General features: G+C 47.1%; 3 protein-coding genes across 8 annotated transcripts in view; all 3 read right to left on the reverse strand.

Moving 5' to 3' along the window:
* Nucleotides 1-514: 514 nt before the first annotated feature.
* On the reverse strand, nt 515-4558 carry cth1 (cysteine three histidine 1; the record flags this gene model as incomplete). The annotated part of the gene is made up of 3 exons (XM_084487497.1): nt 515-1555; nt 3981-4120; nt 4489-4558. The coding sequence occupies 3 exons, from the start codon at nt 4556-4558 to the stop codon at nt 515-517; spliced, it is 1251 nt and encodes a 416-aa protein (XP_084343623.1).
* On the reverse strand, nt 2670-23037 carry mta2 (metastasis associated 1 family, member 2). Of its 4 annotated transcripts, none has more exons than XM_084487414.1 (18): nt 22607-23037; nt 18581-18648; nt 16784-16877; nt 12234-12351; nt 12015-12078; nt 11538-11655; nt 10510-10612; nt 9881-9980; nt 8986-9174; nt 8517-8591; nt 8371-8429; nt 8032-8135; nt 7439-7578; nt 6870-7101; nt 6296-6385; nt 6094-6212; nt 5616-5773; nt 2670-5260 (listed from the first exon to the last, which is right to left on the reverse strand). In XM_084487414.1, exons 1-18 carry the CDS (start codon nt 22632-22634, stop codon nt 5098-5100), a joined length of 2022 nt encoding a protein of 673 aa, XP_084343540.1. In that variant the 5' UTR covers nt 22635-23037; the 3' UTR covers nt 2670-5097. The 4 variants fall into 4 exon arrangements, with proteins under 4 accessions (XP_084343540.1, XP_084343538.1, XP_084343537.1 ...); XM_084487412.1 differs by having other exon boundaries at nt 6073-6212; XM_084487411.1 differs by having other exon boundaries at nt 5616-5776; nt 6073-6212.
* A 942-nt stretch (nt 23038-23979) lies between these two features.
* eml3 (EMAP like 3) overlaps nt 23980-24704 on the reverse strand; it is a 28737-nt gene continuing 28012 nt past the window's right edge. For all 3 annotated transcript variants that reach the window (XM_084487041.1, XM_084487040.1, XM_084487039.1), the window contains exon 24: nt 23980-24704. This exon is cut by the window's right edge and continues 608 nt beyond it. The gene's annotated coding sequence lies outside the window, so the exon portion shown is untranslated.

The following is a 24704-nucleotide window of genomic DNA, read 5'->3' on the forward strand; positions in this document are numbered from 1 at the left end:
TGATTTTTAAATTGGTTGTGTATGCAAGGATGTGTATATGTGCAAAGCAATAAAGTGCTTACCTAGTGTTGCAAAATAGTACTCCTTCCCAAATACAAGTACCAAGCCAAACCATTGGATTTAAATCTGTTTATTAATGATACTGGGTCAGACATAAAAATAACTCGACCATAAATATCAGTATGTACAACAATTATAAAAAGTTAATTACAAGGATCAGTGCATCCAAAAAAAAAAAAATAGGCTGCAGCAACTTCACCCATACAAATATTTGTAGCCATCCGATTATTATCCATCTCCCTTGATTTTAAGGACACTCGACCTCGGTCAAAAATGCACGAAAGGGGCGCCATGTTACCGGTAAAAATACCCTCCAGTTTAAGTAGCCACCCAATAAAAAAATAAATTACATAAGTCTCTAAAGCATAACATTTTAAAAACAAACTCTTATCAAAATAGTTTCTCCACAGCTAGGAGGCTGCGATGGCAGGGTTGTCCCACACGCCGGGGGACTTTATAGTGCTCTGTTGTCCCAGATCTTCTGCGCGCTGGTGGCCAGGGCCTGGCTGCTCTCCAGCTGCTGCAGGTGGAGGGCCAGGGGCAGCAGCAGCTCGTTGAGGTGCTGGCTGGAGAAGGTGAAGGCGTTGTGGGCCGCGGCCTCCACCGGCGGGGTGGTCACGGAGGGGGTGCAGGTGGAGGAGGGCGGCGGGGACGAGTTGGAGGAGGCCGGGGATGAGGAGAACGGGGAGAAGGGGGACAGCAGCAGGTCTGTGTAGCTCTGGGAGAAGGCCCGACTGCCGATGGTGGCCTGGAAGCCCGCGGGGCTCAGGCTGGAGTCGGAGCCCTTGAGCTTGCTGGGGAGGCCGTGCTGGAAGCGGCAGCGCGTGCCGTACAGGCAGAAGCCGAACGAGCTGAAGGTGCGGCAGAGCGCGCCGCGCGGCTTCCACTCCTTGGCCTGCGCCTGGAAGGTCGGACTGGGGAGATCTGCGGGACTCTTGTCCTCGGTACCGCTGACGCTACTACCGCAGCTGCTGCCGCGCCCGCAACTGACAGGCGACTCCGCCGCTACACCATCTCCTTCTTCGTCGACGTGCAGGAAGTTGCAGCGCGTGCCGAAGGGACACACGCCGTAGGAGCGGTAGGTGCGGCAGGGGACGTTCTTGCGGCGGTGGCGGCAGGCGGGCCGCTGCTCGGTGGCCCCGTGGACGAACAGGCAGCGGGTGCCGTAGTAGCAGTAGCCCGTGGTGTGGAAGCTACGGCACAGCTCGGTCTTGTACTTGGGGTGACGGTAGGGCACGTGGAGCTCTTGGAGGCCGTGCGCGAACTGGCAGCGCTCGGCGTACTTGCACAGGCCCGAGGCGGCGTAGCTGGTGCAGAGCTCCGTCTTGTAGCGGGTGGAGCAGACCCAGGGGGTGAGGGGGGAGGCCGAGGACTCCACCAGCGGGAGCAGGGCCTCGGCCAGGGAGGAGCCGCAGTCGTCGGATGATTCGTTGGAGAGCAGGTTGTCCACCATCTCTTCGTGGTAGGGGGGCAGGAAGAGGTCATCGCTGCTGGTCTGTTGGAGACGTGCAAAACTTTAGGATTCAACTTTGAAAAGTGCTACCAAGTTATGAACGAGAAGCCCTTTAGTTTCACGTTTGTAATAGCTGAATGCACGCAGTCTATATGAAAACACTGGTTTAATAACTCCCATGCATTAAACGTTAACACCGGGCTCTGAAAAGCGACGAATAAGTCAAGATTGCATCAAAAGTTTAGAAATGTTCAGAGACCAGAGCAGGACGGGTGCCATGCGAGGGTTTCCTAATTATTTAAAGAAAAGTGTTGTTTACAGCCTGACCAATGTAGAACAGCCACATGAAAACACTGCTGCATACAAAAGAAAATTCGAACATTACTATGCCATAAATAATGCGTAGGCTGCAAACGCCGAGACTCACCTCAAACATAATTGCAACAAGTCCAGGAATAGAAGCTTACAAGCTGCGTGCAGTGGGTTGTTATTTCACTGATATAAGTCCAAACAAAGCCAGTTCAATAAATGAGGAAAAACAAAAAGCAGGAAATTATTTCTGTAAAACAAACGAGTGACTCACAGTGGCATAGACCCTCACAATCCTGCTTCTTATTATGAAGTTGCACACAAACTACTAACCCCTCGTTCGTCTTTTAACTTTAACAGAGTGCTTTGAAATTAGGAATCAGCTGTGCCTGCGTACCACGTCACAGGGACAGTTCAATCAACCAATCACGTCAACGCGCTGGCGACGCCACTCTTTGGAATTCGCACACAATCGGTGATAGAATGCAGCGCCCTTATCAAATTAGGCCCGGATGATTACAGGCCAAAGGATCGAATCCCCAATAAACAATCCGGAGACTGTCGCTCATTGGTCAACACGGTTACACTAGTGTTAATTCACACCTCGGTTGAAAAGACGTTTTAACAACTCGATAATTAACAGCTGTCTATCAATCGTCTGACTAAAGTGACTTGAATGGGAACTGGCCAACTTTGTATAATTACATGAGCTTTTGAGATAAAATAGTTAAATTGAGCCTTATTGGGTGTTGACAAAGCAAATGAACGTAACATACATAAACAACGTTGAGTTAATTATTATATAGGACTGATGAATAAATAACTGATGAAGTACATATGTGCGACCACGAAGAAAAAAAAAACTTTATTTCTTTTCTTATCAAGATACATTAAGGGATACAGACATCGGAATAAAAAACACTTAAGAAATATTTTTCAATTGTAGCATGTTTCTCTCGCCATCTTAGAAAATTCTACCCCCTCTCCCTTTGAATTCTGTCCATGGTTCAAATCACGCCCCAACCCCATTCCAAACCCACCCTATGAATGAGAAGCTTGTTTCACATATACATCATTTCAGGACCCCTCCATAGTAATGGAGCAGGAATCACTTTAGAATTTATATTTAAAATAAAAAAAACACTGGAATTTCCATTATGCCTTCTTTCAGATTAATATTTGCAACGAATTTACTAATGTATTTTCTTAAGAAACATTAGAAAAGCCCACATTGGGACCAAACTTGCTTATAAATCCATCATGTAGCCCTTTGCCTGCTGTGATAATTCACAGTTTTAGAACTACACAGGAATTATAATTATCCAATTAACACTTCCATGTACCCCCTTAACTTAAGAGAAGGGGGAGGGGGGGGGGGGGTACAAAAAAAACGGCCAAATCAACTCACACTTTGAGTTGTACCTTTCACATCACCATACTCACAGTTTAAAAGCATGACTTGTGAACCTAATCTTATATATTGCTGCTTTATTATCATATCCTTCTAAAAAAAACTCAGTAACATGATGCTGTAGTTTAGCACAAAGACTGTAAAATTCAAAAGACTGTCACCTTTCTGTGTGTATGGATGGAAGTCACCGTAGAGCTGGACACCGACAGGAGAATCAACAGGTTTGGGGCCTTTGAAGTGAGGTTAACAACTTTTTTTTTTTTTTTTTTTAGAACACAATTTAGACTCTGGGCGGACATCATCCACACAAAACAAACCCGAAAAAGCCAAACGTTCATTTTAAATATCAGTCACATAGCCATAATAATGCTCAGAGAGGCGCTCACCTCTCCTTTCCTTCGTCTCACCCATTCAAATGTTCTACTGCATCATGTGATTAGTACGTCATTTTACACCATCGGTGCCAAGGAACAAAAAACCCTTCAAACCATCTCTGATGTAAGCCCACAAAGGTGACCTCAAGGGGTAAAAATGGCTGTAGAAAACAAAAAAGAGAAGAAAAAAAAAAGCGTGGCAAATCTAACAATGGAGTGGGACATAGACAGAAATTCAGCTGGATTGCAACAACAAGTTGACAAACAAGCAAACAAGAGCACGACCAACATCACAGGGACATCAACAGGGGGTGGTGGTTGTTGTTTTTGTTGTTGTTGAGGGATGTTGAATGTCTGTGGTGGCCCACTCCACACTCGGGGGGTGGGTGGGTGGGGGGGGAGGGGGGTCTTTACATGCAAGCATGGCGTTCTTGATCAGTCCCGTCTTGATCTGTCCCAGCTCCTGCTGTTTCTTATCAGGCTTGAAGCAGGGCACGTGGTGTGGGCTGGGATCTGGAGTTCGGCGGGGCGGGGCCAGGCACAGGCAGGCCGTTAAAAACCAAGACACACGCCATCCGGGAGCGATCGTACGCGGCGACACCCCACGCACAGACACATGTGCGTGCGTGCGTGCGTTGCGTGCTTCAGACTTGGCAAAACCCTTTAGAAATTTCCTCCGTTTTTCGTGTCAGCGGGTGAGAGGTGGAAATCCAGTTTTACAAATAAAAAAAATAAAACCCGGTTGCTTTGTGGAGAAACATGCTTCGAGTTCTCCCCCCTCCTCCCCCCCATTCCCCCTCCCCTTGTTTCCTTCACCCAGGTGTCACGCCCCCAAAAAGGTGTCAGCCTGTGAAGTGTTGCTAGTATTTACAGAGATAGACCTGGGGAGGGGATGGGGGGGCCGGGGGGAAATAACGTGTGCTTGATCACCACAGTTCCAGGATGACGCATCTTGATTTTAAATTACACATTTAAAAATATCCTTTAAAAAAAAGAGATTGACGAGAGAGAGAGAGAGAGGAAACTGTTCGACCCAAAGAGTGGTGGTGGTTGGACATGTGGGCCACGGATTTTCTACATCTGTGTTAACCATTTTGTTTGGTACGAAGAAAACGTACCGTCACCGAAGTGGCACGTGTGTGTGTGTGTGTGTGTGTGTGTGTGTGTGTGTGTGTGTGTGTGTGTGTGTGTGTGTGTGTGTGTGTGTGTGTGTGTGTGTGTGTGTGTGTGTGTGTGTGTGTGTGTGTGTGTGTGTGTGTGTACGCTCTCTGGGAAGCATTTGACGATCAAAGAAGAGACAAAAAAATCGGAGCAAAAGAGAGAATCGGACCACTACTGGTACGGGGCGTTCGGCGATGCCCTGTACGTGATTCGCCCGAGTGTTAAGACCCACCCCCCCCCCCCCACCCACCCACCCACCCCTCCCCAATCCCAAACCAGGTGGGAAATCCTTCTTGGCTCTTGGGCGACCCCCCCCCCACCCCGGCGCATCAGTCCTCCAGGATGATGGGCTCGCTGGTGCTGGAGGGGAGCAGGGGCATGGGCAGGACGCGGGGCGGCGGTGGCGGCGGGGGCAGCTTGATGCGGACCGGCAGGTGGGGCTTTCGGGCCGCCCGTCGCATCTCCGACTGGGTCAGGTGTTTCCTCAGGGCCCTGGACGGGGGGGGGGGAGGGGGAACGTGTTACACAGCGATCCTTTCAGCGTGGTGCTTTGCATGCGTGTCTCATTAAGCATTTTGATGACAGGTGCCCTATGCACTTCCTTCACATGTTACCACTAATACACTAAATATATACCCATATATATACCTAATATATACCTAAATGTATACCCACACTTTATGCCGATTGGCACCATCAGGTTAGACTAACTGCGTGCGGTTGTGTGCACCGATAATTCAGTTGCATCTGATCTAGCCGTCATCATTTTAAAGTGGCGTGGTCTTTTTAAAAGTCTTCTACTGCTTCACTGGTGTAAAGACGGCCGCGAGGCGGAGAGAGCGCTCACCTGGTGTCCTTGGTGGCCACAAACACCACGGGGTTGGGCGCGTCACCCTGGTTCACCTTCTGCCGCTTGATGACCGACTGGGAGGTGGTCCTCAGGCCGGACGTGAAGGGCCTCCCGTTGGTGGGGAACGGCACGCCTCCGCCGCCGCCACCGCCGGCCTGCTGGAGAGAACACAACCCACCAGACCCCAATTAGAACCCGGGCCGGCCTGGAGAACGTCCACCGTCGTCACTGCGCTAACGATCGACTGATTCAACGATAACACAGTGCTTGATTAATCCCAGATGGGAAATGCAGTCGTCACAGGATAGTACAAATTTAAAAAGAAAAACATTCACCATTAAAATACGAGTAAAAACGACCCACAAAATGATACCGATCTACAATAGATGACACTAAGCAGTCGTGATGTACTGGAGCCAGCGGTGAACAAGGAGGAAGGGGAAAGGTGTCGTGCCGTTATCTGCGCGCTACTGACGTTGTCGAAGGGCCTCTTGCCCAGCAGGCCTGGGCCCCCGCGGGGCTGGTTGGTCTGGTTACGGTTGATGGGTGGTGGGAGACCACGGGGCGCCTTCAACTTCAGGGGGGCCGTGATGGCTGCGGAGAGGCAGAGGACTTGCTTTAGAACCAGAGTACGTTTCAAACTCAGGGGGGGGTGGATACAGATCATCCAGGCTTACCTAGATCCTTCACTATGGTGGCCAGGGACTGTCGGGGGATCACCCTGTTCTTCTGGGGGTTCTTGGTGGCTTTAGGCAGCCTGATTATGCCTGGGGGATGTGATGCAATACACATGGTTAGACCCCCCATCGTCTGCACTGCACTGCAAGCTTAAGGAGTCAAGTGCACTTTGTTTTTCCATACACACACCCAGACCCACAAACACCAAGACCCAGACCCACAAACACCCAGACCCACAAACACCCAGACCTAGACCCACAAACACCCAGACCCAGAACCACAAACACCCAGACCCAGAACCACAAACACCCAGACCCACAAACACCCAGACCTAGACCTACAAACACCCAGACCCACAAACACCCAGACCTAGACCCACAAACACCAAGACCTAGACCCACAAACACCCAGACCCAGAACCACAAACACCAAGACCCAGACCCACAAACACCAAGACCCACAAACACCCAGACCCAGACCCACAAACACCCAGACCCAGACCCACAAACACCCAGACCCACAAACACCCAGACCCACAAACACCAAGACCCAGACACCCCTTCCCCCACTTACACTCCGCCTTGACGGCGTTGGCGTTGATGGAGGCGTAGGGGCGCCGTGCGGCCCGGCGCGGCTGCAGGATGTCCATGCAGACCCGGCGTGCGATGCGCGTCAGCTTGGTGGTCTGCAGGATGAAGGTCTGGCGGTTCTTGGCCAGCAGCTTGGCGCGCCCCTCGTTGCGCGTGAATGGCGACAGGCCCTGGGCCTCCTGGCGCGTCATGTGGCCGCGCGGGCCACCCGACTCCTGCAAGACACGAGACGCAACGCCATGACTGGCTGCCAGAGGGAGGCGGGAGGCTCGTGGAGAGGAGAAAGCTGCTTGTTTTTACGATTTAGTGGTACAGTGAAAATATTATAATATAATTCTCCCTGATCATTATTCAACAAATCCCACCTCCCTACAGGATGCCAACATAAGGAAAAAATAATTCACCCATATAACTTGTATATAACTTGTGAAAAATGAGGTTGCTACATATTGGACTTCAAGTGCAGTACCGCCTCACTGCCACCTCCATTACGGGGGATTTGTCAGGGACACTCAATGGATGAATGGATGAATGGGGCGGAGCCCAACGTACAGAGCCAGCTCTAGCGGCGCCCTCTAGCTGTGTGGGGGTCTTCAGGCCTCCGTATTTCTTCCAGTAGATCCAGCAGGAGGCGCACAGCCTGCACTGCATGTTGGGGGGTCCCCAGGCGTACCACTGAGGGGACTGGGCCGCTGGGGGACGGACAGACAGGCAGAGAACGGGACTCAGCTGGAGTGAGGTAGAAGTCATCGTACACCATTCAAATAAGTAACCAAAGAAATCTAAAAAGTGTAAAACTATTTAAAAAAACATGGCAAAAGTGGCAACTCTCTGATAATCCATTTTTGTATTAATTTCTAAAGCTGTAGCAGTACATTTCAAAAAGGTATCCAAAAACAAGCTTTTCAGGGCAGACTTTTTTAACCTTAACTTGGCTGGTTTACATTTTATATTTTTATTTGTTATTAATTTAGCACACATTTCATGTATCCAAAGAGAGGAGAACAATCAGTGTCATCCAATTTTGGGTTTTTTCCTGGGGTACATCGTTTTGTACACAGAAGTTAACATAATTGGTTAGCATTAGGTTTAGTACAGGTTCACCAATGCCCATCCAATGACAGCTCTCGCTGGGGAACACTTACTGTGGCAGCTCTCGCAGCTCAGGCCTTTCTGGAAGCCGGCTGGAGCTCCGTTCATGCCTGGCTTGCTACCAGGGGCCATGATCTGGTTGGGGTTTGGTTTCGTGCTGGAAGACACAAAGGATGGGTTTCATTCGATCAGACGTGTCCGAAAGATTCAACCTCGTGACCATGTCCCCTTGATGTGGTCACGAGTCGATTGTTGCAGCCTAGCCGGAGCTAATCCTGGGAACTGGGATTGATATGGCCCCCTGTTACACCAGAGATGGTGCGGTCCACTGTCCCTGGTGCATTGTGTGTGTGAAAACACTTTCATCAACTGCAGTTCAGGGGCATACTCACTAGGTGGGGATGTACACCTGCTTTAACTTGCTGTCTGCCTCCGCTGCCTTGAGTCGTTTCTGGGAGAGGAGATTCACGGTAAGCTTAGTGTTTAATCATTGTGTTCGATGAACCAAAGCACGGTCTGAACGAGTGCGTGGCCTCACCTGTTGGATGTAGCGGTCGGTGGTCTTCCACATGTAGTAGAACTGGACGACGCTGGCCAGAGACTTCCAGGGCAGCTGCAAGACAACACATACCAACATCATTAACTACTGCGCTGAAGGACTCCTCTCCACACAGGTGTAGGCAATGTGTACTGAAACAGAGATCCTTTGATTGCCCATGACCAGTGAAATTACCCAAATTTTTTTTGTTGATTCTCTACACAGGAACTAATAAGTTATAGATTCTCTACACAGGAACCTAAAAATACATTACGAGGCTGCAATCAGCACACAGCTGAGAGAAGAATGGCCAAGCAAATGTGGTTTATTTCCATCGAGCACAATGTATGTGTCGCGCGTCGACCCCCCCCAAATAAACCCATAACCCCCCCCCCCGGTTCACGGTGCTGGCCGGTGTGTGTGGATGCTGCGTTGGCACGGTAACGGCGGAGAGAGAGGCAGGACTCACAAAGTCCTGGCGGATGTCGTTGAAGTCCTTGCCGTACTTCTCCAGCGCCTCCTCGAACAGCATGGCCTCCGAGGCGCTCCACTCCTCCATCTCGTCCCGGCAGAGCACTGGCCCGCCCTGGGGCACCAGGGTGGACATGGCCCTGGCCAGGTCGTACTCGTTCTTCTGCAGCGTGTCCATGGCGTGGAACTGCGGGTGGGGGGAGGGGGGCGGAGACCAGACAGAGTGGGGGGGGGGGGCGCGTTAGAGGTCTGGATCCGGTGTGTCTGGGTTTGTTTGTGGCTTGTGGTGCAGTGTTTCTTGTGACGTTAATGGGCTGGTTTTGTTAAAAAAAAAAAAAAGGAACAGCCATCGCGACACATTCATGTACCATAATCAGGCAACTTTCTGTCAAACAAAAAAAATTGAATGTTATAGTAGAGCAACCGATCAAGCATCCTTATTCAGGGAAATGAAAGCAGTTACAAATAAAACCCATGGATCCTATTGGTAAGACAGATTTTACACCTCAGGGTATTTTGTAACGTTAAAGGTGACATATTATACCACCAGGTGAGAGTGATTAGCCGTTATGAAAATCGGCCTCTTCTTCACATCACAAGTGGGCGTGTCCACCTAGATGTATGACGGACAGATGAGCAACGTTTGCTACAGTCCACTGGGTAGGCCGGTAGACTGACCTATCCAGCACACATCTAGGCGGACAGGCCCACTTGTGATGTCAGGCCGATTTCCAAAACGGCTTTTAACAGCTAATCACACTCACACCTGGTGGTATAATATGGGACCTTTAATGCGTGCGGCCCTGGGTCCCTTGTTGTGTTGACCCCTCCGCCCTCCGTCCCCTGCTGTGCTGCCGCCTGTGAAGGGCAGAGGGCTCAGTTGTTCTACTCACCAGGGTGATGTCCCTGGAGGCTGCGGCAGCGCTCATATGGAGGCTGGGCTGGCGGATGGAGCTGCTGCAGTCCAGGGCACGCGCAAACGTCCCCACAGCTCTGAAACGCGTGCACACACGATTACCATCACCACATCTCCGTACACTTAGCCGTCACAATCCTTAAAATATTTGTAAATGCTAAAAAAAAAAACTTCATGTCACAGGAAAAAGGTTTGACATTAAAATATTCTGAATATCATTTTATTGAGCGTTGCTGTGATATTCCCTCAAAGGGCCACTAGAGGGAGAGCTTGCTCCGGTGCTGCCAGCAGAGTCCTGAAGGGCTGCCAACGTGACGTGGATTCCCTCCAAAGTGAGACTTGTGGCGTCCAAACCCCATTCGTTAGCCAGGAATGAATCTTACACTTCACAACGACTTGAAATAAAAGTCACCAATAAACACCCGTTTACCCGGGAATAAAACACGTGCGTAACACCCGACATCCCGACCCCATGAAACACAACCCCAGCTCGCACCGCCACGGCGGCAGAGGAGGAGGAGGAGGCGGCGGTGCCGGTCACCATGACAACCCACCGCGCGAGGCCCGCCATGTGAAATCGTGAGGGGTGGGGGACAGATGGCTTACCTCGCCACCACCAGGAACTGGTCGATCTGGGGGTCCTTGAGCTGGTTGTCGGGGTCCCACACCTTGGTCTCCAGCTTGTCCTGGATACGGGTGTCCAGTTCAACTGCGGGGGGGGGGGGGGGGGGGGGGGCATTAGTGTGACGGAGCACGGCACAGAGCTATACAGGAACTGGGTGAGGGGGCCGGGGAGTGATGCACTTTGAGAGAAGACAGTGACGTTAAATACTCTGAAGAGGGGTGCCCCAGTGACACACCATACCATTAAGGCACAGTCCTGATCGCAGCGACCCGGGTTTGATTCCTGCCCGTGGTCCTTCGCTGCATGTCCTCCCCTCTACCTCCCCTCTAAAGCATAAAAATGCAAAAATAAATCATAAAAAAAAAAAATACTCTGAAGAGAGTCGAGCTGTTTGACATCCGCTTGACGAGCGATGATGATGATGATGAAGACCGTGACAACGAGAGCGGAGAGAGAGGGAAAGGCAGGGCACAGAGCCACCAGCATCATCGACACGCAACCGTCGTGCTGGTGACTCAGTGTCCGTGGTCTCGGAGGGTTGCCGGAGCAGATGGGACTGAGGCTCGGGGAGAGCAGAGGGAGAACACACAGCGCTCATCGTGATCCACACACGCCGCCACCACGAGACTGGGGTCATGGTGCACCGAGTCAACGTGTCCTTTCGTGGGTTTTGCATGAATTGTTTCTCAGCTGTTGATCCATTTTTACCATTTGCCACTCCCCCCTTGCCTGTAGGGGGCAGCACTGAGTCCACAGAGAAACTGTTGGAGGCTATCTGGTTATTTTCTGAATTTGTGGAGAAATCTCTAAATCACAACTTGAATGCTGTTCTACGGTACTGCCTTCCAATGGTTGTCATGTGACCTTTTAATATATTTTTTAAATTAATGCTAATGATATAATTGCATTGTTTATGTTTGTGGACGTGTTTGCTTGTGTGCGACCCGAGCGTGACTGCGTGGTGGTGGGCGGGTCCGGTGGGCGACTGTTGCTAGGGAGCGGGGCTTACTTTCTGCTAGCTTGTCGGGGATCTCGGCCTGGAACTTGGAGCCCACCCGGATCTCCCCCTGGTCCGCCAGGAGGGTCTTCTGGACCGGGTCGAACACCAAGGAGTAGAAGAAACAGTCCTGGGGAGAGGTGGGCAGCGGCACAGTCAAGACCGATGGAAGACTGGAAACACTCGATTGGTTTGGACTTTAAAACGTTGCAAGAAACGGTGCCTCAACAAAATAAGGCAAGGCAACTTTATTTATATAGCACTTTTCATACACAGGAATATAGAAACAGCGTCATACAATAAAATAAAATAAAATAAAATAGATGAGTAAAAGAAAGAAGGACACAAGAACAAATATTCTACATCTAAAAACATCATTATATTCATCTATCAATTACACACAACTAATAATCCTGAGATGAAAACAAGAAGGGCAGGAATGTGGCCCGGCGGGTTTGTCCCTTCACCCCTCCCGGGCAGCAGACCTACCTCCTTCTCCAGGTAGCCGGCCAGGACGTCTGTTTCATTCAGGAGGGTGACGTTACATTTGCCCCTGAAAAGACACGAGACATTTCCCAGGTTGAGTAGACTTATCTTACTGGCACTCACTTACGTGCCCATATGAGAACAGAATAAAAAATGTTTTTTATATATATATATATATATATATATATATATATATATATATATATATATATATATATTTACCGTATATGAGTGGCAGGCAGGGATTCAAACTGTCGGGAGAGGAAGAGTTCCCTGTGCTTGAGCTGGTGCTTCTGTTGTTCCGACACGGAGGGCTGTTTGGACTCCTCCTCAAAGTCTCCTGAAAGACAACAGCAGCCCGCAGTGAGGAGGAGAAGGCTGGGGAGCCATACTGGAGACAAAGGGGATTATCCCCTTTGCACGTTTCAGATCAATATGGTGGATCGGGGAGCTGTAGATCAAATGTTTTGGAATCGAGTGGAACATCGACAGGAACTCATCGGGACTGAAAGATCGGAGACCACTGTAAGGATGGAAGTGTGACATCTATAAATAATTATATATTTTTATTTTTATTTTTTGTATAAAATAAATTCACACACAAACTTCAAATCACGGCCTGAAATGACTTAATATAATATAAGGCGAATAATATTTTCTGGAAGACCACCAAACACTATAGTCTTCCTCCTCTGAGTGGATTAAGTGGAGCCGGTGGGTTCATCCTTGTTTCTCTCGTGAACCAGCGAACGGGCGGCATTTCCAGGCATGAAGGAGTACATAGCTGGAGATTAAAAAAGCCACTGCAAATTAATCTGGCTGTGTGAGCGTTCAGCCACTAGATTGCGCATTCCTAATTTGAGGCAAGTGAGTAATTTACAAGCGGGTGGGGGTGATGTGGGGGGGGGGGGGGGGGGAGGGGGGTGGTGTGTGTGTGTGCGTGTGTGGTGGGAGGGGAACTATCTCGCTCCATCTCCGTGGACTCCGCCCCTGCACTCAGCCACAGGAAACCCTGTCACCAAAAGAGAAGGCCGGGACCTTAGGCCACACCCCTTTCTGTTAACCCCTCCTGCCACCCCACTCCCTCCCTCCCTCCCCCCACCCCTCCCCTCACCCTCCCTCCTCTTGTCCGGCGAGTCCCTGCCAGACAAAGTAGGAAACCCTGTATACCAAACCTGAGGCGCCCATCCCCCAATCATGTATCTACTACCCTCTTCGTTCACTCACTCACACACACACGCACACACATTAAAAAGAACCACGCACACACCCACACTCGTATGTAGCGTTCACATTAAAAAGCACACACAAAGGACACACACACATGCACAAGGAGGGGGGGGGGAAGTCAGTTAAGGCAAACATATCAGGCAGGCATTCTCGCTCTCTCCTAGCCTCCCACGTTCAGTCCAACACAAATACATGCATACATGCACCCACAACCCCACCCCACCCCCCCAAACCCAACCCCACCCCCCCACACACCCACACCCACACTTTCTTCCCCCTGACAAAGATGCAAAGCAAGTTAGAGTTAACCTCTGGTGTGCCGCGGCCCTGTGGCATCAGGGCCACCTTTTGTTGGAAAAACAACCGTACCACAGTCTGTGGGTGGAGGGGAGCGAAGAGGGAGAGAGGACGACCTTGACCTAGGGGCCATCGGGCGCTTCGGAAGAGGACGAGCAACCACAGGACGTGGACTGATGACGATATATATAAAAATATATAGAGAGAGAGAGAGAGAGAGAGAGAGAGAGAGAGAGAGAGAGAGAGAGAGAGAGAGAGAGAGAGAGAGAGAGAGAGAGAGAGAGAGAGAGAGAGAGAGAGAGAGAGACCAAGGAACCCAGGCTTTAGATGCTGAATGGCAGGAGCAAGGGAGTGCGTGAGCAAAACGTGGAAAATGTCAAGTCATACACGGCGCTGAAGTGGGGAGGAATCACACCGTTTCACAGCGGTCCATCGGTGTGAAAACAGCAGCGGGTTCGTCTATAGAGCATCCCTGGTAGCCCTCCACTCGTGGGGGTCCCTACTGTGCCGCCGAACCACAGATGCGTCTGTGAGGAGGCCCCAAATGCAGAGAGCAGGAGCGGGTGAGGTGTGTGTGTCTGGGCTTGGAGGTACTCTCAGCCAGAGATTAAATTCAAGCTACCCAGGTGGCCTTTCATCAGACATTAAAATGGTGCAACACGGAGCTCAATGTATCCTCGGAAATAACCTGATGCATCCAGGAGGCTCAGGGAAACCAGATGATAACAACGATGCCTGCTGCAGAGCATTGTACATGTTCCCCCCATAGCCCGATTCAAACGTGACTTTGAATGGCAAAGTAGATAAAAGGACCCCCAAAAATAACTTGACAAATTCATCATTCAACTGCACATTTGCATGAATGTTCGGATGCAAACACGTGTGTGCGTGTGAGTATATGGGTGTGTGTGTGTGTGTGTGTGTGTATGTGTGAGACACAGGCCAAATCATGTCGCATTTACGGCAGTGCAGGAGGAAAGCCCTGCCGATAGTATGGCGAAGAGGTTGGGGCCTCGATTTACAAAGAAGCTGCAATGCTGAAGGCGGTATTAACGCATCCATTTTGAGGTGTTGGGTGTGTGTGCGTGTGTGTGTGTGTCACTGAGCGTGTGTCTTTGTCTGGAGCGTTGCAGCAGCAGGGGAGGAAGAGGAGGGGTGAGGAAGGGGGGGGGGGGGGGTGAGGAAGGGGGGATGGGGGGGTGTTAGCGTCGGCGGTGGCGGAGAAGCGGATGAGGGAATCCGATCAGGCCTAACGGTGGTCTGGGCCATTAGTGGCCACTATGCGGCTTAGTAGTATTGGCCTAATAGATTAGGGCCCATGCACAGAAAGACATCTTATTGGATGGGACCGTTTGATTTTGCACTCACGCGTGTGGTGTGCACACGTTTCTTCTGCTCGTTCCTGTCTCCATTTTCTGGCCACGACGGCGTAATCCTTTTTGTTTACTCGTTTGCAGATTTATACAGTTGATCAATGTGTACAATTCATTATGAGATGCGGCCAATTATTCCCCCTGCATCCCATATAAACTAATTGAGCTCACATTATAGAGCCCATTAAATGCTGTCTCTACATATATTCTCAGTACATCTCCTGATCCATAACGCTTTAAATACGGTCAAAATATAGGGTTGACACTCAAAGTACGATAGCCTTCCCTAAACGGAGGGTGCATGTACCAGCAAAAGCATTGAAGGGGAAACATCACACTATTTTCTAATAAAAGTATTGCTTCATACAGTACAAAAAAAGTTATTATAGTATTTTGAAACACTCTGAACGTCCTCGTTCAGAGTAGAGCTACAAAAGGAGCGTAAATTCAACTCTATTTTAGCTGAAACTGTCGCCGACCGCAGTTTTTGTGTATAAAGCCTTACTCTCCAATATTAATAATAGCTACACAAGAAAGTTCCCCTTAAAGCCTGTCCAGGAAGATGTCTAAGTCTGTGTCTCATACGGGTCTGCCTCAGTTAGATCCGCTAAGCTGTGAACTACATCATATTCCTGTGCTACAATGAGCCCAGCTACCTCGCTCTGGCAGCAGTATCAAAATGCTTGCCATGATTTATTCCCAGTGGCCATTGTATTACTATTATTACAAATTAGTCTGTATTACTAGGACATGGTACTCTGCTATAAGTTGACAGCTATTCCCAGTGTCACTATTCTTCAAAAACGATTTGCATTATGAGAGCAGGCTACAGTCTGAAATGTGTGCGTTCTCCATGCATCACGTCTCCTCCATGAGGTCCTTGCGTTGGACGGCCATGGGCCAGACATTTGACTCCGGATTGAGAGACCCGTTGTAACGCTATAGTGGGATCGCTAACATTATTCTGTAAAACCATTTTCATGGTTGTGGCTAGCGCTGAGCCCAGGAATATTCAAATATCTGTTTGTAAGGCATTTGGCATTTGTTTTTATTTTATGAAAAGAAAAAAATAAAAGCAATGTCATAACTATTAATGCCCATTTATATTCTCAAACCGCAGTTAGAAGTATAGGCTTTAAGAATTTACATTTTATATGCAATAAAAATAAATCCCCTAAATATTCATATATATTTGTTTGGGAAAACGTAACCAAATAGCCACATTTTTAAATGATGTCATTTACAACTGCTGCAAACCAGTTTGCCACTGCCTTTTGAAAGACTTGGCCTGGACAATCTTCATGAATCCTCACTGTACACTTGTAACCTTAAGACGACTCCACAAACCTTTGTTTAAAATCTTACAGGGTCAAACTTGCATATGAGGTATGGAAACTCAACTAAACGATGATCAATCCTTTTGGCACCATTGGTCAAATAAGGTATGAATATTTGAAAATGGTTGTTCAAGTCTGCACATGACACTAGTAAATCCTGTTTATCTTCACGTGCAACGTCCCCAAGTGATACGCACTGTCCTTCCCATGCAGGATACAGTTTGTCTATGCAAGCTCTGTGGCATGGGGAGAGTTTAGCTCACAACGCGCCCTGTCTCTCTACACTAGCCTCGGTAAAACAAAGATTTCGGACCCTGAAAACGTGAGTGCCGGCCTCAAGGCTATCTGCAGCGCACTACAAAGGACGGCTTCTGTTGTCTTTTTAGGTTTGCCAGTTGCTTTTTAAGACCATAAAATGTATTTAATGCAAAACACAGCAGCATGGTTGGTCCCCTTCAAACCCAGATAAGAATCAAAGAGAGGGAATAAGATAAGATAAGGAATTCAATCAAGGATTGAGGCAAGCACCACTCACTTGCGTTGCTGTCCGCCAGTGTGTTGAGGTTCCCCGAGATGTCTCTCCGTCTGAAGAGACACACCACCTTGGCCTCCACGTTGCCATTGGCCGTCTGGGGGGTAAAGAGAGCCGCATGGATGGTCAGCATTTGGATCCAGCACACTGTCTACAGACATTTTCTAAACATGAATGTTATAAAAAATTATAAAATAAAATTTAAAAAGATGTATAGTGATTTATTCTGTTTATTTAATTGATTAATTTAGTTAATTTGTTTGGTATTTATTTATACACTATGGTGGTCTGCAATCTATCGATCCTCATCCACCAAAGCCAGTAGGCGGGGCCTAAAATGTGTGGCTTATCCCCTGTGATTGGTTAAAAGGCATCACATGGTCTGTTGTCTCACAGCTCTGCAGCAGTTTGCCAGCAGTTAATTTCATGATCGTGTTGAGTCGTATTACCGCAGGTTCATACTGCATACAGACAACAATTTTCGGTAGAAGTTTATTGTCCATTTTTAATAGTGTACAAAAAGTCAGTATAAAAAAGTCATGAATGAGTCATGAAGTCATGAATAAAATTACATTCACAAAACCTTCCACCCGTTCTTAAGGATATTGGCAGATCTGTCCCAATTATTTCATAGTGCATACGCAGAACATGAATACTTAAATAATGAGCTGTGTAATCAAACTAGAACACATCAATTATTTAGGGCCATAATATATACATTATAAACCTAAATACATACATATATACAGACACCGTGACACACAGGGTTTACAATGTTAAAAACGGTCAAAGCAATATGATTAAATAAATTGTTATGGTCACGCTACAAATGTGAAGCAAAACTCACCATCTGTGTGCTTTGGGCCTTAAAGGTTTTAAAGGCCAACAAACCAACAATTCAAATTCTTTCTACTGAAAATCGATTGCGTCGGCCAGAGCCTCATTAGGATCGGAATAGATGTGTTTTTTCTATTTGGTTGACGTTGCATCCCTGCTGTTCACTCTATTATATCACGCGTTCAGCGTGCTGAGCATCCATCAGTACTTGGGAAGATGAAGTCCTCACCACGGCCCCCCTTCAATCTAAGTGTTACATAAACCAAGCTTAATCCCACTGACTGGGGCGGCAGGCTTGTGTCATGCACCAGCGCTACTGCCGAGTTATATAAGGAGCTCCTGTACCAGCGTCTTGCACCTACTGCCGTCGCGTCTAACCTGCCACGCCTGGCCAACTGTGTGCTCGCCAGTTGTGTCGGTGGGATTGGAGCTCAGACTGGCAGCCCCTGTAAGAGGTGGCTCTTTGGGGGGGGGGGGGGGGGGGAGTATAAAGACAAGCTCGATAAGGAGCACGCTTTGGGTTGAGCGGGGCTGGGGATAGCAGGGTTGCTGCTGTCAACTGAAACTGTACCGTGCCTTTTGGACAGTGTGGCATCGTGTAGAATATCTTGAAGTAAATACGACATTTACCACCCACGCACTTGATGCAAATGACCAGTGACCTTGACACTGGTGGAGCTCATGTGTGTTTTTTTTTTTTTTTTTAGAAGTATAGGGGAGACTTTTTCAGTGGTGCAGAAAAGCAGCATTTGTTGATCTGTAATTGTGGCATTTCTGGTTTCTATGCGGAATGTTTAAAAACAGATCTTCGGAGGAATTTAACCCTGTGACCAAAATGTGAAATGTGTTCTTTTAGATGGCGCACACCGATTTACAACAGATTACATAAATGCATCACAATTCAATTGACACTGAATAAATATTTAGACAAGTGCCCAACAGAAAAAAAAAAAAAAAACTGACCTTGTTGAGCTCTTCTATTCTGCGAATCAGGTAGGGGTTGCTGGACGAATTCTCAAAGTACACGTAATCTGGAAGAGAGAGGGGGAGATAAGTACACAAAATCCTAATCATCATAAATCATAAATGCTGAACAGAGGAGCAGCCTTCTCGTCATTTTTTCAAGAGATTACAGGCCTATAACCCAGCACTAGAAACAAACCCATCTGAACCACACATAAAGAGTAAGTACACATTAGCAAGTAGCCTACTGAAAAAATGACTTGACAGAAGGGAGGGAAACTATAGAAAGATGGTACTAAGGTAGCAAAGAGTAAGCTCCAGGATGTGATGAACCAGAGGAAGATGTCTACGCTCCCATCGGGAGCACTTAACAGACAATGGGGACAGGTTAAAATGAGGGTAACCGCAATTCAGGTTGCATAAAAGGTCCTGCATTAGCCAAGAGCGAGCCATCACCAGTCCAACAAGATTCATAGTAATCCAGAAAAACTAAAATGAAAGTCAGTTCATAGTCTGCCTTGTAATGCACACTACTGGTAAAGTTAAGGTGATTGAGTGTAGGTGAGGTCTTATTTTCACCACTAAAATGATTCTGCACGAGTGATGACCCAGCACAGCCCACTGTGTGATGATAACTAGGCCCAAAGACTATGTAACTAAAGTTGGATCGCTTGTTTCAACAAACGTGCTCATAAAGTCTAACAAGAGCCGAGGTGAAATGACTACTTGAGCCATAGACTAATTTGACACATTGCTAAAACAAATGTCAGCAGCTGGCTCTATTCTCTGCATTTCTCATCCAGACACTTGTTAATTTCGTACCCCTTTATGTCATGATCTGATCCCAAAAGAAGTGTGTACGAGGGGCCAGTCATGGATCAGCTCAATCACCCATTGACCTGGTTCCCACAGACTGCTGTGCATGCTTGATAAGACATATTGTGTGTCGTCTTAAAATGCGAATGACTGTCACACTGCATGCATTCATCAGATATAAATCAATGGTGCTCATAATCATACACATTAGGAGTAAAAATATAAAGCTGCATCTTAGCGTGTCTCCATGTCACTTCTGTGCCGTTATACAACACCATATGGACCCAATATATTGATAGGTCCATATCTTCGGGATGAAAGACGAAAATCCCATACAGGCCATACTTCTCCTGTGAATGCCCTTTTTTGTTTTACTCAATCTTTACATCTCCGATAACGTCTGATGAGCCATGTTTGCGGTGTGGATGCTCAATGGGACAAATTAGGAGACCGGCAGGGCGAAACCCGCTGCGGACCAGCAGGATCAGTGAGAGGCAGAGGGCTATAGGGGAGCCCAATAGATCAATGATCCAGAGAGAAAAGACAGCCTGGTTCTTTGTTAGCGATCATATAGTACCCGCAACCTATGAAGAGACGCCGTCGCACAATTCACTACATTTGTCCGCAGAAGCTATCAGATACCATCAGGGTAAAGGTTAAAGGGTTTTTACCAGAGAGTATATACACAATTACTTCTAAGGGAGGGGGAAAGGGGCGCATAAGGGTTAAGTACAATAGAAATACCTTTTTTTTTTTTAAAAAGGGATCCAGAGAGAGGGCTAATCGAGTGAAGAGCGTTCACTGTGGACGTACATGGCGAGAGTGGCGCAATGTGCTAGGTGCTTGAGGGTGACTAAAGAGGGACACATGCGTACGTAGGGAAGCACACACACACAAGGAACCCCTTTGACTAATCTCTGGTAAGATAATGATCGCACACCTTAATGCGGCATGCTTCTGTGGGGCAACCACTGGCCCCCATTTAAGCAAAATAAAAGATAAGAAACACCCATGTAAATCCTCACCAATATTTCAGGCATTATTTAAATAGGAAGCCACTGCATCGATCCTCCTGATCCTGACTATTGATCAGTGAGACATAAATGTCGTTAAGGGGCCCTTCGCTAATGCGAACAAGAGCACATCTGAAGGTATGATTAAAATAATTCTGGCTTATGACAAATTTTAGTATACAGCAACTTTATAGCGAGGCTTAAATTCCAATTCAAGCAATTAAATGGTAATATTTTTTATCATTAATTGACCATACCACTTGGTTTGCTAGAATGGTAATGTTTGCAGCAGTGTTATATTTTGCACTAAGCCAGTTTTCAAAAAGGGCTATATTTAGCAGACAACCGCATAGTAAAGAGTTTTTTCCCCCCAGACAACACACACAGAGGACATGACTGCTCCAATATTGACTTTGGGACATGCTAAGAACTCAATAGTGTCTGATGGGGAAGTAGATGACAGAAAGTAACACATGACCTTTGTAAAAAAAATAATGATGTGCAATGGCTTGAAGTCTACAGTTCCGGCTATGTTGCTATGACCGTTTGTTTAATCATAGCCAGAATACTTCACATAAAAGTTTCAGTCAGGTGGGTCAATCACTTCAGTATTGTAGGTAGTGCGTCACATGCACACATGCATGTTTATATCCTACGTGTAGAACAATTACAACAGGCATTAGAATATGCAACATAATCATTTTACACAATTACACATATTGGCAATGAGCAAGATTAATGAATAGATATCTGACACATACGTCTTGGGGCACAAATTTTAAAAGCAGCAGCATTTTTTGCATGGTCAAATCGCTACAGCAAGAAGCACTTCCAATTCCAGAAGCAATAAAACAGAAGAAACATCTTATGACGTCTTTGTACCAGTGTAGTGACAAAGTTCCCCAAGGAAGCATGCAAATTGTGCTGGAGAAATGCTTGTAATTATGCCTTGGTGGCGCGAGTGTGGCACTCTTATGGAGCTTATGGGGTGCTGACGTGGGGCAGTACATGCTAGGAAGGAAGGCCAAGTCGAGCCCAGGTGCCGGGCCACAGCTTTTGGCCATGGCTAGTAAGAATTGTAAGGAGGGATATGGCATCAGTGTATACCGCATTAATGGCAAACAGTTAAAAATAAATGGAGCTGAAATTAGTGTCATAATAAGTGCTGAAATGACCATACCAGCCTATAACTGTTTACTATATTGTGATAGTGACGTTAAGAAAAGTATGCACCCTAGTGCGCGGTGTATTCCTAAAGAAATACATCAAGAAGTACACAAATGGGGATACGATTAATGTAGGCATATATGCGATGTAGATCGTATAGAAACAGATATTCGCGCCCGGCACAATTCAAAAAAGGGCTATCCATGCAAAATGTGCACGTAGTAAATGTGCATAAGATGAACACATGAACGTCCACGTAATGAATACATTAGGGTTGGTTGTAAATAGTTATTGCAATTGTATGATCGATAACTAACACATGCATATTATTGCAGCTAGTTTGCAGTTTTCTTGATATCTAAATCGTCTTTGAGAAGCTTTTCTTCATTGGTAAAAGGCACACAGTTCCCATTCGTAGTTTGTATCTTGGCGGTTAACTGTGTTGCTTGTGTGGTATCTGGCGACTCTAAAGTTGAGCCATGGCATGGTTTTTACAAGTTATGGATGAGAGGACTTGAGGAAATATAACCGGCACAGGGCAACTTACAACGAGAGCGTTAGTAAGGAGTCATAACTTTGCAAAGTACTTTCCTGAAATGTACCAAAATGTGCCTCCACATTCAAACCCACTATCGACCAGCAATACTTCACCAAAAGGCGAAGGGCTTCTTAAAAACACTTCAGAGTATCCAACAACCTGTACAGTACTTTAACCCGCCCGTAAGACAACAAACTAGATGTCCCCAACACGAAATAGTCCGCTCCAAAGCTAACAAAAGTGAGCTAGTTAGCACGTATTGCTAACCAAATATAATGGCGAGGTCGCCTGACGTTAGCTACAAAAATTAGCGCCCCACATTAGATAAGCTAACCGGCCAGCATTAGCTTTACAGGGACTAGCTAGCGTTCGTTAGCAGCTAAACACACAATCAGCTAACCGAGTAGCACGCTAGCCCCCTTCTGCCCGATCCCTTCGCAACGAACAATTACTTTGGGGGATTCCTTAAAATATAACTTTAACAATAATTACCTCCCACTCGGTACATGTTGGCCGCCATTCTCTAGTAACCCTTATCAAACGCCGTCCCGGGGGTTTCCCCACTTGCGTGAAAAATGTCGATCTGGAGCTATTTTATCCCTTCATTTACTGTAGACACCCCCGCCGCGAAACAAAGCCGGCTCCGTGCACAACAGCCGAGCTCTGGCGGGTAAAAAGTTTAAAGTTTCCGTTACAATCTTTCCCAGGGTCCAAAATTGCGTCTTTGTTTCGGTCCTTCGGCGACCTTCCTCTCTCTCCCTCGTCTTCCTCACCCACTCACGCATTCACACTTGCAGGCATGCACACACAGCCCTTGATAGCTAGCCTGTCTCTTACTCCACTCTTCCTCCCATCCTCCGCTCCCAGCTTCATCCTCCTCTTCTTCACCTCCGCTCAGTTCACACACTCGCGTACGCTCGCACACTGCCCCCCCTCCCCCCCCTCGCCGCCCGCCTTGCTTGTAAACGTCATCTTCGGAATATAGAATCGGCAATCTCCGACACGCGCCAAAATAATACATACAGTAAAAATAAAATAATATTCGACGCGCACGCACGCACGCACGCGCATGTTCGAAGTTTAAATAGTTGACTGGATGACGTGCACGCGGCGACAATGAACGAGGAAGACGGCGGCGCGAATGTGCACAATGTGGATTTATAATGCTTGTGCTTTTGAGGAAGAACTCGAGCAGTGGGATGAATGGGAATGATTCTTTAGATATGTATAGGCCGACGTTGTTCCCAAAATAACAGAATGTACGATTCCCAAAAGCAGCGCGACGCAGGGGGGGACGTTGCCGTCACACGGACGCGCATGTAAACATAATAATAGACTTTGCACGTTTGTGTGTCGAGAAAACGTCATAACGCACTGGTTAGTTTATAGTAATGACTACCGTCTTGGCATTTTTGCACTTACTCTGCTTTCATAGGCATGAGTGAGTCAGAGAATATACTGGTTTCGGATTCTACTTCGCATCGACGATAACCCCTACGAACCGACTGAAACTTGAACTAGAGCTGCCCTCTAGCGGCGTACGGCCCCCAATACAGCCCAACGTCGACTCAAAATGAGCAAATAATTCAAACGAGACTGTCTCCATCGTCTTTTAATGCAAGAAATACAGAAATGTATCATCAAATCATGTAATCATCAAATGTATTGGTATCCGAGATTCAACTTACAGATTTGTATCACAGTCATAGACACACAAACAATAAGCAGTTATTGTTATTGTATATAATAATGAATTTAAAAAGTACGCACATTTAATATCCAAATGTTCCAGCACTCTTTTTTTTTGCTGGTTCCTAGTAAACAGAAAAAGCGTGTACATAGAAACAAAAACACTCAATGGAATGTTATTGGATAGTATTTGTAATAGCAGAGAGCTTCACAAGTCACATGGCAGTGTGAACATGATAATACACAATATGCTTCACTGGAATTCTTTACATCCTTGACACAGTTTTTTCTCATCTCAGTATTTCTCAGTACTCCTTTCCTTCTTGGGCATGTAAAACATGTTGCATAACGCAACATGTTGGATCTTCTACTGTACAGCTTTACTTCGGTCAACCCTCAAGTAATGTTCACTATCTATTGGACAGAAATTCAACACATAAAGCCATGTTCAAAACTATGACGCACAACGCGATAGGCACAGTTAACTGCGACATCTGACTTCTCCTTCCGCAATTCGTTCTATTTTGCATTCTGGTTCTCTCTCTATGTTCACATGCACACGCACGCGCACACACACACACACACACACAGTAAACATTAAGAACATCTGTTGTAGGACATCCATTCTCAAAACAACACACTCAATACTAAATGTATATTGAGTGGCTGGAGCTGGTCAGGATTTTACTGTAAAGATTGTATGACAGTTGTAATACCGTAAATACCGCATTCAATGATTTAATATGCATCTCAATGTAGGCCTGCAACAGTAATAGCATAGCCATGTCTCATTATATATTGAACTACAACATCTGAATTGTGATACATAATAGAATATCACTGGCAGCGCTGGTAAACAGATTTTCTGTTCTACATCTTTATGGTCTTTAATTAACAGCAA

This window comes from Micromesistius poutassou, assembly GCF_964030765.1.
Source record: "Micromesistius poutassou genome assembly, chromosome: 23".
Taxonomy (NCBI): Eukaryota; Metazoa; Chordata; class Actinopteri; order Gadiformes; family Gadidae; genus Micromesistius; species Micromesistius poutassou.